The sequence below is a fragment of the Perca fluviatilis genome, chromosome 10 (genome assembly GCF_010015445.1).
Source record: "Perca fluviatilis chromosome 10, GENO_Pfluv_1.0, whole genome shotgun sequence".
Classification (NCBI taxonomy): domain Eukaryota; kingdom Metazoa; phylum Chordata; class Actinopteri; order Perciformes; family Percidae; genus Perca; species Perca fluviatilis.
The window spans coordinates 397,536-415,659 of record NC_053121.1 but is presented as its reverse complement, the minus strand read 5'-3'; the positions used below and the strand labels follow the sequence as shown (position 1 = coordinate 415,659).

General features: G+C 42.2%; 1 protein-coding gene across 7 annotated transcripts in view; it reads right to left on the bottom strand.

Annotated features, from left to right (window-relative positions):
- The window catches only part of afap1l1a (actin filament associated protein 1-like 1a), a 29,901-nt gene that overhangs the window by 8,220 nt on the left and 3,557 nt on the right, over positions 1-18,124 (bottom strand). Inside the window, exons 1-12 of one of the 7 annotated variants that reach the window (XM_039813814.1) lie at positions 17,635-17,653; positions 4,107-4,232; positions 3,917-4,000; positions 3,722-3,801; positions 3,146-3,287; positions 2,896-2,991; positions 2,582-2,796; positions 2,272-2,451; positions 2,044-2,127; positions 1,130-1,205; positions 843-962; positions 552-763 (exon numbers count right to left, since the gene is read on the bottom strand). In XM_039813814.1, the coding sequence (XP_039669748.1) occupies positions 552-763; positions 843-962; positions 1,130-1,205; positions 2,044-2,127; positions 2,272-2,451; positions 2,582-2,796; positions 2,896-2,991; positions 3,146-3,287; positions 3,722-3,801; positions 3,917-4,000; positions 4,107-4,230 (1,413 nt within the window). In that variant the 5' untranslated portion in view covers positions 4,231-4,232; positions 17,635-17,653. The other 6 variants (XM_039813811.1, XM_039813812.1, XM_039813816.1 and 3 more) reach the window with 6 other exon arrangements.

The following is an 18,124-nucleotide window of genomic DNA, read 5'->3' as shown; positions in this document are numbered from 1 at the left end:
CAGTCAATTTACCAAAAGACACCCCCCAATATCGATTGCTCTACGAGTCGGGTGGCAAGACGCTCCGCTTCTGAGACGCTCCCGTTGCGGTATGACACGTGGCAGAAGATGGAACAAAACCGGAACGCAGCACAGATGCGCCCAGTGGAGAATTGGAGTGAGCCTCTGTATATGGGCCGCCCCAATTGTTATTGATTAGCGCAGCTTTAATGGGGCTGTACACACTATCCATAAAAAAAAAAAAGAGTCTGGGACTGCTTCCACACAGCTCTCACAGACCGTTTCCAAAGTCGTCAAATAGCGCTGTTTTGTCACGGCCCTCGGTGTCAGATACCGGCACACAAGGCACTCACATGCATGCGCAGCTATCAAAATAAAGAACAGAGAAGCTCAGATTACAACACACACAGGGACTGTGACATCATTCTCTGCTCAGGAGGCCATTACTCCACTATAACTTTACATAGCACATATTTGTTTACTGCTATATTAAAGTTCAGAATATCAAGTACAGCCACTTTAAAATAAGGAACAAAAGTTCAGTATTTTACCTCCAGAGCAGCCACCTCTGTGCAGTTCCGTAGGATTCGAAAGGCGAAGGGATGTTTGGGTCCCAGCCCTGGGACCACCTCGCAGCCGTGGAGAGGAAGTGAAGGCAAGGAGGTCCGAGTGTCTCCCTTGTCATGGTAGAAGTGCAGGGAGCCTCTGCACATGCAACACCACTGTTCCCGCCACACCTGATTCACCAGCACCGACACGTAGCCTGCATGGTGAGGAGGGAAAGAAAAATGACGCGTCTGCAAACCTGGAGACCTTAAGAGGGACAGTGAATTGGGTTGGACCTTGTCGAGGGTCGGTGTATGATGTCCGGAGATCTCCTGGCCGGGGGGGCTTCTTCTTAGAGAAGCTGATGATGCGTGTGATTTTACGGCCCGCAGCGAAAGGCCCCCGTTTCACCTTGCCTGCATCAAAAATGGAAGGATTCAACAGTTGATCACTGTAAGATATAATTAATTAATTTTAAATGACTTTAGATATGCGAAAACCCAGGAAGAGCGTGGACCTTAAATTCATATTTCTTTTGTCAAACTGCTGTATTAGTTTGAGGCTGTGTGTGTCTCTGTCTCACCAGTCTCTCTGCAGTTTTCTCCAGTTGACACACCCACACTGTCTGAGTCTGACGTGTTCCTCTCTGCAGAAAGCCTCTGGTGAAGAAGCACACAAACACAGGGTTAGACTTTCAACAGCAGTGTCCTACAGGTCCCACACATCTGTCTGTCTGTCTGTCTGTCTGCCTGCCAGGATTAAACTAGAGCTTGGCCTTCTACATAATAAGCTAAATAACTATACTTGAGACAATTTGTTAACAAGCTTACATGCATTTGTCTTACTTAAAGACATAATGAGGTTACTCCTTCCAACTCTATGGTGGCTCCTCTCTGTTCTTCCCCTTTTGCAGTCTATGTTCCAACAGGTTGGTAAGCTTTAAATGTAAATGGACTATTTTTATATAGCCCTTTTCTAGTCTTAACGACTACTCAAAGCGCTTTAACATAGTACAGGAACCATTCACACACATTCATACACTGTGGCTCATCAGATAAACATTGACACACATTTACACTCCGATGGCACAGCATGGGGGGCAACTCGGCGTTCAGTGTCTTGCCCAAGGACACTTCGGCATGGAACTGCAAGGCCAGGGATCGAACCACCAACCTTCCGATTGGCAGGCAACCTCTCTACCACTTAGCCACAGCCGCCCTTAAAGAGGATGTGTCTGTTCCAACACTGACTCACCACCATCCCTATCATTGCTGCCTTAACACCCAATTACGCTACATATCTCCTCTTTGTTCTGCAAGCAAAACACAGGTATCACTGTGTACTGTGTCGAGCCAAGCAATCCTTTAGGAAAATTTATGGTGACAACACAATTGCTGCTTGCCACCATCCTTTCCTCACCTCACCTGTTATGATGAATTACGAATTATGAAAACGTCAGGGACGTGCCGACACAAACATCCTCTCTCCTGCACTTACCTTGTCAAGTTCACTTTTTCTTGGAATGATGGGAGACGCAGATTCCTCAGGCCCCGCACTCTGACCGCTCACCTCTCTAACAACCTGTGGGGGATATTTTACATGTGTCACTCTCGACTGTATACTTCCTCATGAGCTATGTTTTTGGACATCATCGATAAGATTGATGGCTGTGTTAACAGTCTGTTTTTACTGCAAGCATGCACATAATTTAAAAGTGTAGCTCACCCTAAGCCATCTGTGGGCCTGCTCCTTGCTTTGCACCGCCAGCACCAATGCATCTCCATTGGGTAAGGTGAAACGGAGTTCATGGTGCTTCCTCTTGCTGTCTTTGGGTGCATAGACCACAGTGCATTGGGGCAGCAGCAGATCCACATAGGGGCACGTGTCCTTAGAACTCTTATAGCACTGCAGAAAGGAGGACACATAGGAAACTGCGAGTGTAAGAAGAGAAGAAGAATCGCAGAGGATGTGTATATATCCTGAATGCATAATTGAATGCTTTGCTAAAGACTTCTTTGAATGAACAACTTCTCACCTGCAGTCTGTTGTCCCGTATGACAGTGAGCTGTTTCGCCCATTGGCCGAAGCGTTTCTTGCGCAGCAGGAAGGCACAGATGCGACAGTCCCGGGCAGGAGGCATGGAGCTCTCATCTGAGGGCCACTGATGAGTGAGTCGGACGCCAGGGCTCCGCTCTTCCTCATCCTCTTCGTAGGACTCGTAGGAACTGCTCAGAGCATCAGAGTCGTTGTCTGAAAAGGGCAAGGACAGACAAAATAAAGTCTTTCATTTGTTGTAAAAATGTTCCTGCAATCTCGTTCATTTTGGGGGTAACTTTGTTCTCAACTTACAGGAGTTTTTGCGGTGTGTGTTTATGCAGGTAGTGGGATAGTTGTTTTCAGCATCTTCATACCCATCCTCTATAGAGTTGGGAGGGCTAGGCCTGACTGAAAATGCAAGACATGAAAAAATCCCTAATTACTCCTTATGTTCCATCATGAACTTTAATCCAACTTGTACTTTGTAATTACTGACTTAGAGGTTTTTACAGCAAAAGAACACTTAGGGCGCTGAGTTCAGCAGAGGCGGGAAGATGCTGACCTCGTGTGATGATGTATTCGGGCAACTTGCCCGGACTGAGGGGCACTGCCTCCTCATAATACTCCTCTGGGGGAGGCGTTGTGGGCAGAGGGGGAGGAGAGTCCGCTGAGTGCGCTGGGGCAGGGGAGTCTGCACAGTTCTGCTAAGGGAAACACACAAACACAACTCTCAAATTTCCCTCATAACCATCAAAGATTTCTTTTTCACAGCCTCATAACTACATCATCAAAGAGATACAGAGTTAAACCCTAAAAAGTATACCAATAAATTAGACACATGGGCTCTGTGTGGGTCCCTAAATCTGAACTCTTCCAACAGCTTGCTGAGTGTTGAGCGTGTGTGCATGGGAAACCCCCACAACATGGAATACAATCTCTGTTTTTCTTTGCTTTTTCTCCACAAGTCATCGCGTAGAGTAATAGCCTCTGCAAAGTTGGATTTGGATGGTGAGTGCTGAAAAGATGGGCAGCATACAACATACACACAGCATCATATATCCTACACACACTCGGCCATATGTAAATGATATCTCTGGAAAGGGATAAGTTATACATTCACTATATATTGGCTACTTGCCTGTTTCAAAGTGTCAGTTTGTGTGCTATTTTCTTCTTTAAGATCATCTGTAACATCCTTTAGGTCTCCAAGCTCGCAGTCTATGAAAGCCAACAATGTACATTTGAACTCACACTTATCAAGAAAACACATTATCTGCAGCTCATTTATATAGATATGTACAATTTACAGCACCATGTTGAAACTCAAACTCACCAAATGTCTCAAAGAGGGACTCTACAAAGCTGGTGCCATTTCTGTACACCGCAGAGTTCATGTAGATGTAGTCGGTTCCTGAAACTGGAGGCAAGGAAAAAGACATTTTACCCTTTAAAATGTTGAGTGCATTGCACATTTTTATTATGTGGGTCTAAATAAAACACAGACAAAACAAGGTCTCACTGACCTGATGGCTGTATCTGCTGCAGGAGGTTCCACACGGAGGTTTTCTTCTCCTGCGTGGAGGAACTGAGGCTCTCCTGGTCCAGCATCTTCAGCAGGATGCCCAGCTCACTCACCAACACCTCCATCGCTGCACAGAGTGGGGGTGGGGGAGTCATGGGTTCAGAGTATTAGCAGGGAGGGCAAAGGTCAGACTGACAAGTCTAAACAAACCAAAGGGCTGTATGTGAAAGAGCCTCTTTCTGCTTTGCTTTCCCTGTCTTTTCTTTCATTTTCTGTCACTTTGCTTCACAGTTTGTATCTGTTTGGAGTCTCCCTCTCCTCCCCTTTCGGTCACTAGTCAGACTAAACAACGACGAAAGGCTGGAGTGACAGGAAACACTTCAGCTAATTGCTCATTAACCCCTCTGAAAAAAAGTGGAAGTGAAGCTACCGAAACAAAAAAACATCTTGCACAGAATTAGAACAGAACATCCTGCACAAGGAGCAAAGAAGAGCGGCAGCTCGGAAACGTTGCTGGCTCACAGACTGATGGGCACATACCCAAAATTCAATCAACTGTCAACTCTCAATGCTGAGAGGGTAAATTAAATGTTCTGCCCAGACTGTAAAGATGTTGGCAGGAATATGAGATTCTGACAAGAATAACTGAAGCACCACTTTACAGAACCCAAAGCAGGCCAAATGTACCAGCAAGCAGAGTCTTGTGGCACCTGATCTTTATCTATCAGATTTAGTCCTGGACTCAAAAAAACAAAAACAAAAAAAACAAATACAAGCTGGTTCAGACAGGCAGACCTCCTGCAATACTTATTCTTCACAGGGCTCCCCAGGTTCTGGAACATGTTGAAGACTCAGCTTACAGGAATATATGATCCACATCACATGTTGATCTGGTCCACTCCCTGTTTTCATAACAGAACTTAAATAAACCGCCTCACTCGCCCAGCTGCTGGACATCCTGAGAACAGGTCCGCAACCTGCAGCTGACAGTGTTGGGAGTAACGCGTTACAAAAGTAACGCAATTACAGTAATGTATTCCTTTTTGCTGTAACGCAGTAATATAACGCATTACTAATTAAATTTCGGTAAAATTATACCCGTTACAATCTCAGTAACGCAAGTTACAACGCAAATTTTTTTAAGAATTCCCCAACACCGCGAAACATTTGTTCACAGGAAAAAAAAAAAGCCGTGAGTATTATTTCATAACATCTGTGTCCCAACAGGTGACGGTACGTCACCGCTGACAGATTTAACCCTTGTGTGGTCCTTTGGGTCACCGGGACCCGAAGGACCACACAACATGTCGGGAATTAATGTTTAGGCTTGCTACACGTAAATACAATTTCAGTTTATCAGCCGTGGAGAGTAACTCTGCCTGTAGTGGAATGGCTTCGAATGACGACCAAACACGCTTGTCTTTTACTGTGACCATTTACTGCTCAATGTGTTGCAGTTTTACAAACCAGAAAGTGAGCAACTTAGCTTAACGGACGTGCTTGCGTCTAGGGTCTCACGTTCATCTCACACAAGCTAGCAAGAGTACACAACAGACAACTTCCGTGTAGGCTACTTCAAAATAAAAGCCCTTCCTGTGACGGTTCGCAGTAAAACTAAATTACTGTTAAATAAGGTTGTGGACCTTTTCACATATCAGCTGTAAATCAAGTACTGTAATTAATGTATAGTGAGTTTTAAATCACACTATAATTGACCCTTTCCTTTAGACTGTTTTAAACTAAACAACATGAATTTCTTATTCAAGTGCTTTAAACAAACATTTTACAACAATGTACTTCAATACAACTGTAAGGTACTTTTAATTGAGTATTTTCATTTTCTCCTACTTGCCTATTGTACGTTTTACTTATCTATTTTTATAGCTTTAGTTACTTTGCATATCCATATTAATTATACAAAATGTTATGAATAATCTATAATATTAGTATTAAAGTGGATAAAGAGGAGACTTTATTGATCCGGTGATGAAATTCACAAGCTAGCTGCCAGGTCAAACTTCTGCTGTTATTTTGGCGAAAGTAACTCAAAAGTAATGCAAAAGTAGCGTAACGCATTACAATTCAGAGACAGTAATATTGTAATATAACTAATTACTCTCAAATGACAGTAACTAGTAATCTATAATGTATTACATTTTGGAAGTAACTTGCCCAGCATTGGCAGCTGATGTGTGTGTTTGGCAGAAAATCAGATAAAAGAGGAATCTAGACTCGAGCAAAAGGCTTACCAATCAGCCGCCATGTCTCTCCCTTCCTTCTGTTAGTTTCATAGCTTCTTTTGTATTCTTTCCCTCTGTATCGTACACTTCTCTCTACCTCTAGAATCCTGAAGATCCCTAGCAAAAACCAGACAACTGGTAGAGTCACTGCTGGCCCACTTGTCTGCCTCCTCCAACTCTTTCTGTCACTCCCCCCCCTTCCCCATTTTCACAGTCCAGCCACTAGACCTGCTGAACCGTGCATCTTGCTGGGGTCAGCCACGGGACAGCTGCTGAGCCAGAAAAGTCTTTGTTCGGTGGGCGGTCATACAACAGCAAGTAAACAAACACAAAATACACACACATAGACATGCATATATGCACAGAAAAAAAAGTCTAACACACAGGAACACTTGAATGATGTGTATTTAGTGGGACGTGTCAAAAGTGAACTCTGGTGCACCGGTCAACAAGCCAGCTTGCTGTGTGCATGCGCCAGCTTGAGGAGCATATTCATGAGTTTAGGGCAGAATGTTGGATGTATTACTCTGAGACAACAATCTTGTATGTAATCACCACTGACAACTAGAAAGTCTTGATCATCTGGAAGATGTACAGTATCTGGTGTTTGTAAATGATGTGTGTTTTACATTTCAGAGTGCTCCCACTCCTTAAAAAGACATACATACTTTCCTGAGGTGGGTCTTCCTATGGGCTTCACAATGCCTGGCCAAGGCTACACAAGAGCAACAAGAGCTGCAGTAGGTGTGTGTTTTCCCTGTGTCTGTTTAACCACTTCTTTACTAGTGCGGTTTCCTTCTATTGTGATAAAAGCTTGCACTCTGAGAAGTGGGCATGAGGAATTAATTCATGCCGGGACCTGGAATGTCTCCTCATTAAGATCTGATTCACCCAGGGGAAATGAAGGAAATGGGGGTCAGCGAAGGACAGGAAACTCATGAGAGTGGGATGCTTTGGCCCGGTGAGTGTTGTCTCTCTGCCAGACGTTCCAGCTGTTTAGATTCTGGCTCTAGCGCACCACCGGGCTTCCTCTAACCTAGTGGAAGACAGAACTTTATCCACAGCATGACTCATTCACAGCAGAAAGAAACTGAAATTTACACCAGTCAGCATTAAATCAAGTATACCTCAGAAATCAAGGCGTTGCTTTCAAGGAATTAGCGTGAAGTAGGTCACAACACTCATAAAGCTATTTCACTACGTCACTTGGACCAGCGCTCTAAAAAGCTTATTATCCAATTTGACGATAAGTGTTACTGGTGCCAAAATGAGCTAAGAGGAATTACTACGTAGTATTTGGCATGTGAGGCCAGAAAACCACCCTTAAATCCTCAGCCTTGCCTTTATAATCAACACCACACTACTCACATGAGTTCATCTAAAACAGCACATGGTCTGCTGTAAGTCTGTGTGTTTGTGTGAGAGTGTGATGTGTGTCTTTAATGTTTTTAAAAGCCAGATAAGACTGTGAGCCTAGCACCTGAGGGAAACTACACACAAGCTTGCAAAAGATAATAATGCTATAACAGGTTGGATGTGGTTTGATTAAAGTCAGACCAAGGGGAAATTAGAATACTGTATGTGCAGCTAAAAGAACGACAAAGCATAACTTTAGAATCAACTTTACGTTTTAATCTATCAGAGCAAAACATCATGAGATTTTTGGCAGCACAAAAGATGGGTGCAGGCAGTGCACCATGCAGGAATGTGTAGAGCCATTCAAAGCTCAAACATTTACCTCCTCACACTTGTCTGACAATTGCTGTTAAACACTAGACACATTCCTCACCTTGTTAATAGTGTAAGACTCTGCAAAGTGTGTTTGTGTGAGTGCAGAGGGACATGTTTGTTTGACAGTGCAGACTCAGACCTTTAAAAGAGGCTTGCATTAGCAGACCTTCTGTACAATCTGCTTGAGGAGTGAGAGAGGTGGTTTGTGAGGGGGGGGGGGGTAGAGTAATGTCAGCGAGTTGAGCACCTGTGCTAACATGTCCAACAAACCTTGATATGAAGAATAAAGTGACCTCAATCGGGTGCACAGGGTTTTTCTTTTACTCCCTCCTTTATATGCCAAGGGCTTTCTTCATGCTGAGCTGAGCTTATTTATCATACCACCACACATCCCACACTCACTCACACACAAAAATAACTTCACAGTATGTCGAAAGTGACAAAATTTGGCAGCAACTCTGTTTCACAATATTGTTGCAGTCAGACATTCCAGCTAATCACACAATAATTTGCATCCCACAAAGAGTCTCTAGTGGCTTAAAAACTTCTGGGCAAATCTGGGTGGCAAAACTGCTGCTTTCTCAACAATTTTGCCTTTCTTGGTATTTCAGCAAGCTGGCACAAGGCTTAAGGCACAAAGAAAAACATCACCTGATGTCTCAGTCTCATGTTTACAACACCGTCCTTCACAGGCTGTGTCTTCGCATTGTTCCCTATATTTACATATCTATACAAATCCTTGCACCTTCTTTAGCTTTAGATACCTGCTGTGTTAATATCCTGACAGGCTACAAAGACCGCCCTTCAGCACTTACCTTCGACAGCGGTGGATGAGAGTCCCACCATTTTCCAAGGTTGAGAAGAAGACAAACCGGTTCATTCATACACAGATATTCCAGAGTCAAAGCCTCCCTGTGTGCTCCGTCCTGTGAAGTCTTTGTAGTGGAGGTGAGCTATAGTCTGCCTACTGCTGAATTCACACTTCTTTTACCTCTCCCTTCCTCCCTCTGATCTGTTATCTCCCTATACCTCCCTCCCACTCTGACTACCCTCTCTTTTCTTTTAGGGGGTAGGGAGATTGTGGTGGTGGTGCTCTTTGTGTGTGTGTGTGTGTGTGTGTGTGTGTGTTGCCTTTCTGCTGTAATCCTAGGGATCGTATAGCACCTGGGAAAGGCTTGCTGTGTAAACACGCACATGTCGACTAATAGCTAACTCACATTCTTTATTCTTTCACATTCTTTCCCTCAATACATTATTAACCTTTAACTAGTTGCACATAAAAGCTGCCATCCAGATGATGCCAGTGAACCCATTGACATACCAGATACAGTAAGGCATTGTACTTCTACTTTACATTAGAGCATCTTCAACACGGTTACTCTCTGATTAAGATACCAGTACAAATGTTCTCAGTGAAAATGATGCTGCAACCTCTATATTTAAAATGAGTTTACTTAAAATTATAAAGTGAAAGATAAAGTGGAAATTGTAGAGTGTAGGTGGAGACATGTTGAAACTTTTCAGTTACAGATGCATGACTTGTTGCCTTGAGGCAGACTCATGGGCTCCAACACGATGTGACACGCTGCTCAATCACAAGGGCCCTAACACTGCACAAGCACACACGGACGAATACACAACCATATGCACAACAATGTAGAAACTCACATGCACAGACAAAACACACTGCTTCTTTAGTGTAGGCAGAATGAAAACAGTGTCAGCTGCCTGTAAGGCTGCTTGGTGCACAACTGCACAACAATCACTGTGAAGTTAGTATGTTGAATTAATACAGAGAATGTCAAATATAAATGCACCTACTGTTTTGTTCTGACCTATTGAAAACTCTTTAGTTAAAAGAATATATATTTGGGAAATCTGCTTATTCACTTTCTTGCTGAGAATTGGTAACGTGATGTGCAAGATGGTTTGCTAACACAGAACCATCTGAGAAGCCGTCATTGAAAACTTTTGGCAAAAGGCAGGCACTTTCAAAAAAATACCTGGCAGGTGATTGGATGAACCATCTGTCTATTACGTCAGCCCGCTGATTGGTTCGGTTCGCGAGAATCTAGCAGCCGTGCAAGGTATAAGAAGATCAAAACCACTCTCATGTCTGCACAGTAAATAGTAGGATAGTTAGTTTAGCTTTGCACAAAGACTGGAAGTAGGGGCAAATAGCTATCTGCCTACCAGCACCTCTTAATTAACAGGTTGTGGATTTTTTTATCCAGTTATTTTATCCAGTTTTGCAAAAAATAAACATAAAACCACATAATGTTGTTTAAATGCTTTGATTTTTGTACAGATTTGGAAAAAGAGAGATATAATGTGTTGATGCTAGTCTTTATCCTAAAGCCAAACTGACTGGTGCTGCTGCTTCACATTCAGCGAACACACAAGACAGTGGTATCAATCTTACTCTACCAATTACTAATACTTATTAATGTACTTATACATGTACAAACAATATTTTTTTCAATACACTATTTCAACATATTTTCTATTAAAAAACATTTTTTCATTTGATACAAGAAGCAAATGTTCTGAAATGCTACAGGCAAACTTGAAAAAGTAGTCTAACTTACAAAAATGTTCAATAAAACAGATTAAAGAAAAAGTAAACAAAGTTGGAAATATGACATTAATTTCCAGCTTTCGGTACTTGAAAGTTTCCGATACATGGTGCATAAGATACCTTTTGTTTAGCAAGAAAACAAAATGATTGAGGTTTGGGAGCCTATGACCACTAAAACTTGAAAAAACTGGATAATGTATACAAAACGGTGATGATATAAGATACCTATAGAGGTAAAGGTGATCTCAATTGAAGAAGACTGCAGAAATACCACTAGACAATGAATGATAGATAAATGAGTCATACTGTGCACATATAAAGAGGATTTCAAAATATACACTTCTGAGGATGTCAGTGTAGAACATGAATTGCCTAATAGTGTAGACAGGAAGTGCTCCTACCATCTAATTTGATACACAAGCCAGACAGCTTCCCTGAGGCATTTCAAGTGTTTCCCAACTTTTCCAAATCCTCTAGCTGTGACAAATGCCACAGATACACCCTAATAGACTTGGTTATGGCACACAAAGTCACAAACCACTCCTCTCTGTGACTAAATGTGACCTCTGGCCTCCTCAGTGAAGCTGTGACCTCACACAGGACCGTGGATGCCAGAGGATGGACGGGAAAGCAAACCATGGTGTAAACTAGAATTCATCCTTGAGTGCAAGTGGACGTTTGTGCCAAATCTGAAGACATTCCCTCCAGGGGGTCTTGAGATATCGCGTTCAGGAGAATGAAACGGACGGATGAATGGACAATCCGAAAACATAATGCCTCCGGCCTGTTTGTCCCCGGCGCAGAGGCATAAAAACGCATCACTCTTCTTCACATTACCACTGGGTACAATCAGCTCTCATGCATCTAAGTAAAACTGACACATTCAAGACAGACGTACTGCTAAAACATGATGGACTATTAATCTAGAAAACAGATGCATTTTCCAGATTTAACAGTAAGTACAACTAATCAAGTCCATGTTACAAAACCCAGTTATATCCACAAAGAGGTAACTCCTGCTAGACAAAGCTGCTGTGAGAAACTCAAACGACTGTACCATCTGCGACTCCACAAGAGATCAGTATCTAAGGAAAACTGCTGGGCTTTTCTTGGAAGTCTCCCCTTCTGTATTGTCTTTGGACATACAGCCATTTCCCAACCTGATCTGACATAAAAGAGCTCTTTAGGTTGAAGACTTTGAGGTGTGGGAGTCTTGTCTCATCGCTAAGGCCGGCTGAACAATGTGACCCAGCAACTTTTGAAAGGAAATGAAACAATCTTATCTCCTGATCAGTGAGTCACGTGAGAGGGTTTTCAGTTAAGAGACAGCAGGGTTTGACTGCGATCTTCATGCCGTGTGAGGGTTACACGCGTGTTTGAAGAAAATAGCTGAATCATAACATTTAGAAAAGAGATGAAAAAATGGATGTCACATCTGTAGTTAAAAACCCACCAACGTATCATATACAGATCACTGAGGCGTGTGTGGCTGTCACATACTAACAAAGGTGAGATAAACCAGATGACTAGATGTGCTCGAGGCTTTTAATTGCATGCTGTGCCAACAATGCTGTCTCTCACCAGCCTGTGCCCTATCATGATGAAATCTCCTCCCACTCTACTCCTCAGATTCCAGGCATTTCCCAAGTCTGATGGTTGTCCTCTCCCCAGCACACAACATGTCTGGGCAGTCACAAACTGATAGCACCGGAGCCCACGATAGGTACACAAAGACAGTATTGGTTTATTGGGAAAATGATACATATCAGTAGGATGACTACAACTGTGACCTAACTGTCTTTTTGCTAATGTTTGGCCTTTGTATTCGTCATTTAAGGTAGGATTTAAAGGGGGAAGGACACCACCTGGTTAAAATATGCAATTTTAATCCAGATTTCTTAATGCCAATCAGCTCTACGGGGCATTTTAGCGTCTTTCAGCTCACTGTTTTGGTATTACGACCTGCATCTTTACTGTTTTGGTTCACTCTCACCACTCTCATCAGTGTTGTTTCCAGACGCAGGAAGCAGCCATTCAGCCAAAACCCACCCTGTGCTACGTCCCCTGTACCAAACAACCCATAGATGGTTAAAAACGAGCTGGTGAACATAGTGGAGCATTTAGCAGGTAAAGCTGATGGAGGGCAAAACAGAACTAATAGCATAGTGAATGCTAATGTTGCCCCTTATCTGCTGAAATAATAATAATAATAATAATAATAATAATAATAATAATAATAATAATAATAATAATAATAATAATAATAATATGTCAGTGTTGCGTTAACAGCTTGTTTCTACTGCCCAGTTTGTCTAGGTCAAAGTACTACTTTTTATTACTGGCACTTTGCATATCTGTAAAACACACACAGAGTGGATATTAATGTTGATTTCCTCCAACCAACCAAATGGTCCTTAAATTCAGCAGAAACCCAGACACCCTGACAGAAACCCAGACGGCAAGTAGCATAAAGTCATAAGTCAAATATACAAAGATTAAGCTGAAAGTCATCAAAGCAGACGTTTTTTTAAGATCATGCTGGCTCTGATAAGCTAGCTACTGAAGACCCTTAGGGACTGATTGTGATTTTTTCTGGATTCTGCCAACAAAACACTTTTCCTGTCCTACATCAGTTAATGGTCTGCCCAACTGTATGGGGATGCCCCATATGCCCCCTAAAGAGATGGACTTCCTCCCACTTCTGATGACATCACATATCACCTCCGGCCTTCTGTTTCCTCTTCCCGTCAGCTGACCCGCTCCCACTTTTACTGTACTGTCTCTGGTGACCCCATTAGAAATGCACTGTCTAGAACCTAGGCTAATAGCATTGAACGTGCCTGCTTCTACAACTGTATTTCAAAGGGATGCCAATTTAATGGAGCTTTTCAATGTGCTATTATTACAGACCTTTGTTTAGCTGCTGCAGGTAAAGTCCCCTTGAGAGTGAGAATTCCTTTCTCATGGAGTTGACATGTACATTTATTATATGGGTGGACATTTTAGACAAACACAATAATAAGCATACATACCATGCACAATGCAAAACATGCAGAGGTTGAGCAGCAAGTGAGGGGAGCATGTGGAAGAGCTTATTTAGTTTGGAGGAGTCGTAAAGGCATACAAATTAAGGGAAGAGGGGGGAAAAACATGTTCTCCCCACTGTTTTTATTGTACATGGGACGGGAAGATGCTTAAGGTTATCATAAAATAAAGCAAGATCTCAACCCACACCCCGTGATCCTCACAAGTGTACGCACAAATACAATAAATACAGTAGAGATGGAAACAGTCTAGAGAAATAGAGGTTTCTGTCCTAGTTTTTTTACTAGAAATATTTGGCTGCTACGTTGACTTCCAGCCTTACACTAGCTGATTGCTAACTTAAAAACACCATTTGATAATCTTAAATTAGGCCAGACCTAAAGCATTTGGAGCACGCATTCCACAGCACAATTACTTCCCAGCCTTACATCTTGGTTTAAATCTCCATAAAGTACAGCAACGTTTAAGTTAAATTCCCCCTATCTTATATTTGTAGACGTCATTTAAATGGGGCGTGTATGTATCCTGCAGTCAATGTCTAGAACACATTTCTAGCCTGAACGTGCATTCTCACTCCTTCTAATTAGGCCACTCTAATAAGCTTGTCACAGAGAGAGAAATCTAATCAAAGTCATTAGGCCTCTGAAGCGGCTGGGACGTTTCCATGGTAACGGAGGGGGAGAATGATGGGTTTGTGCACTCCCACTCACCTGTTTAAGCATTAACTGGCTTTTGAAGGGCAGCATTGGAGCACATAAGCTTTTGTTCACATAGACACAGACACACACACACACACACACACACACACACACGCACACACACAGCTTCACTACAGTTAAATCATCTGGGAAGCAGCGGTGATAGCAGGGAGCTACTATCAGCAGTGAGAGAGAGTCAAGGGCTCCAGTTACAGATCTATGTTTATTCACTGTGATTTTGTTTTAGGGTGCTTTTCACACCTGGGTCCATTTAAGATGAACCCTGGAGAGTTGGGTCTGACAGTTCCGTTTGTTTGGCGTGGTGTGAAAGCTAATTTGAACTCTGGTGCCAACCAAACAACTGAACTCTGGTCCGCTTGAAAACGGGGGTCTCTGTTCGCTTCCAAGTGCACTAGAGTTTGGTTCACTTCAGGTGAGAACGCGATCCGACCCAAATACAGGAAGTGAACCAAAACCAATGCATTTATTAGCCTGCAATTTCAACCTTGCACACAATTCAAGGACCTATAATGGATGATAACTTTCAAATCCATAACCTCATACATCGCTCTTGTCATCTGTGTGACAAAACATCATCATCTACCTCTCATCAGGGCCGCCCTCTCCTTCACTCGCTGTCTGTCTGCTGCTCACATTGTTCGCCTTCTTCTAAAATATTAGAAACACTAAAGCAAAACCAGAAAGCCCAAGACATTACAAATTTTGTGTTGATCAATTTATTCAAGTGTCGGCGAGTTTCACTCAGAATATTCTGTTAAATAGACCAGCGACCGTTTTGACCGTGTGACATTTGTCTACAATGTTTGGTGCGTTTGCTAAAGTGCAGTGAGAATGCTAACTGAACAAAATGAAAAATACAACAATGTTACAACTTCACCCCCAAATCGCACCCAGTCTACCGACCTATAGGTGCGAAAGCGCCCTTAGTAAGCTTAAACCTGGGATCAGATTACATGTCATTAGCTCTATAATGGCCGAATCTGACGGATGTGGGGCATCACGGACAAAGACGTGTGCACAGGAAAACTTTCATTGTGTATAATATGACATGGAGGAAAACAAGTGATGAGGAATCTTTTACAGCACATAATGTCCTGACACAAAGAAGGGGTTTCATAGTTTTTTTCTTTGTGTGACAGTGTTCCCTCCTTCTCCCCAAAAAGCTGTTAATGTCAAATACATTCCTCCTGTAGTGCTTTACTTTGCCCTTGTCGTGTTAAATCTACTGTATCAAATGTGACTGTTTTAGCACTGTGATAGACAGGCAAACTCTGAAGGGGATTTCCCCGTCTTTTTTTCCAATGCATTATGAAATAGGCTGATCTCGCCAATGACCCTAATCAGAAAAAAGCAGGTATAAAAAAATGGACAGATGGCTAGAAGTCATTGAATAGTAGCACTGGCCAGGTGGCAACAGTTGCATCTGGGTATTTCTCAATATGGACTCAGGTCAAAGGTGAAAGTTCACAGAAGTGACCATGATGTAGGAGATGTCTGTCTGCTAAACCTCCTTCCCCTCTTTCTCATTTTTCATTTTCTGCTCTCTGATTTATTCAGGTCTGAGATGGCACAGAGGGCTTGACTCAGCCTGCTGCCAGACAAAGCCACTACAGTGCAGTCAGTCAAATTCAGATCCCGTATCTGCCCTCAGTCCTATGAGATCACCAGAATGCTATGTCTCCCTCACAGAAAAGTATTCACACACTGAGAAATATGCTATTCTGCAAGTGGAGGCACTGTTATACTGATGTTACATAGACAAGGGTAACACACACACACACACACACACACACACACACACACACACACACACACACACACACACACACACACACACACACACACACACACACACACACACACACACACACACACACACACACACACACACACACAAGGGGGAAAGGAGCTGCTTTGTCTCCATTTGGGATTGTTCGTGTTAATGGGATTTTGTGGAGGGATTTTGTGGAGTGGAGCACGGTCAGCAGTTGTTCATGAGAAAACTAGGACACACTCTCAGTGTCGTCTGAATCTAACCATCATGTAGAGAAAAAGTTTGTAAATTACATTTAAACACTGTAACAAATAATCAAAGTACAGACTTTGCACCAATATTAATGTTTCTTTTGGATAACTTAATTGCACATCATAGATGATTTTCCAGGATTTCTGTTTAAACTTCTGTGCATACTAGAACCACTTTTTGTCAGTACTATCTGTACACTGTACTGTTTGAACTGTTAACCTGGATGTGTCCCTAAAGGCCACATTTTTTTAAATTCTATACCTGTATAGTAACATGAATCACATTTCAGCGCTAAATTATGGCTGTTGTCAAGTAACATATTTAAACTTATGATGACAGGTAAGACAAGTCTTATTCTGACTAAGACTATCTTATATTCTGCCAAGTCTCTCCTATAAATCTGAAATTTCAATGTGCTTGTACCTGTATGCATGCACACCCCAGGCAGAGTCACATGTCACCCTCTGCAACAGAAGAAAACACCTTATTTCTAAGTGCCATACACTCTACAGCTGCCTGCTGTAATGTTGTACAGCATATCTCCATACCCTATATAAACAGCTGTGCAGAGAATGACCATTGCCTATTCACAATGCACATGTGCACGCCCACACGTGCACATATAAATACCCTGCACATATCTCAGACATATGAATCATAGTGATCTTCTCATCTCATTAGGGTTAAAGAGGGGATTTCCCCTCCTGATAGGGCTGGTCCACACTCATCCCTGATTTACAGCTCACGCATGATGGGGCATATATATATATATATATCTATCATACTGTATGTAATATAATGTACTGTACGTATGAGCGTCAGCATGTCTGCACACTAATTTCATGTCGAAAAACTCTTGATAAAGTCTGATAGAGCAAGGAAAACTAGGGAACTTATGAACCTTACATGTATAATTAAAAAAAATATATATGTGGAAGGGAGATTCCCTCTCCTTATAACCCCTTATTATTATAGCTGGTGTTTCAATTGGTTGGAATAACACGACATTTACCAAGCACTGCAGAGAGAATAGACAGGAGTGCTCCACTGAAAACAGCTTTACAACAGAGTCTAGAAAACCACCTAGGAAACCACAGACAGCTATTTAACAGTCCGATCAAAATATGTGATTTGGATGTTAAATGAAGGTGAACATTGAATTTTATTGGCAACAAACGATCTGTAATTACCGTAAAAGTATTGTTGACATCAAACTGACCCACAGGATGAGCTTTTATTGTTGTGAAGGCACCTGTTTCCTCGGCCCCATTGGACTCCATTGGAGAGCTGCTTCCAACTGAGCATTTGCATCCACAATCTGGACAATGACAGCATTACATGTAAGTTACATTAGCTAAAACTATGTCAGTAAGACCTAGGTTGTACAATAATGGAATAGTGTTACTTAAATGAATAGGCTACTTTCACAAACTCTGCTTTTGCAATGTGAAAATGCAGATTACAGCATACAAAAGTAATAAAGCATAAATGCACACACAGTGAGGTCACTGACCACTGCTTAGATTATGACAGCAGACTGCATTATAATTGTGCTCTTTTGCCCCTACCATGTTTTAATTCAACTTTTAACAATTCAAATCCTTGTTTATTCTCAACCGCATTCTCCACAAGCCTAAAGACTTAGATTTGTATCATGAAAGAATTAATTGTTACTCATTA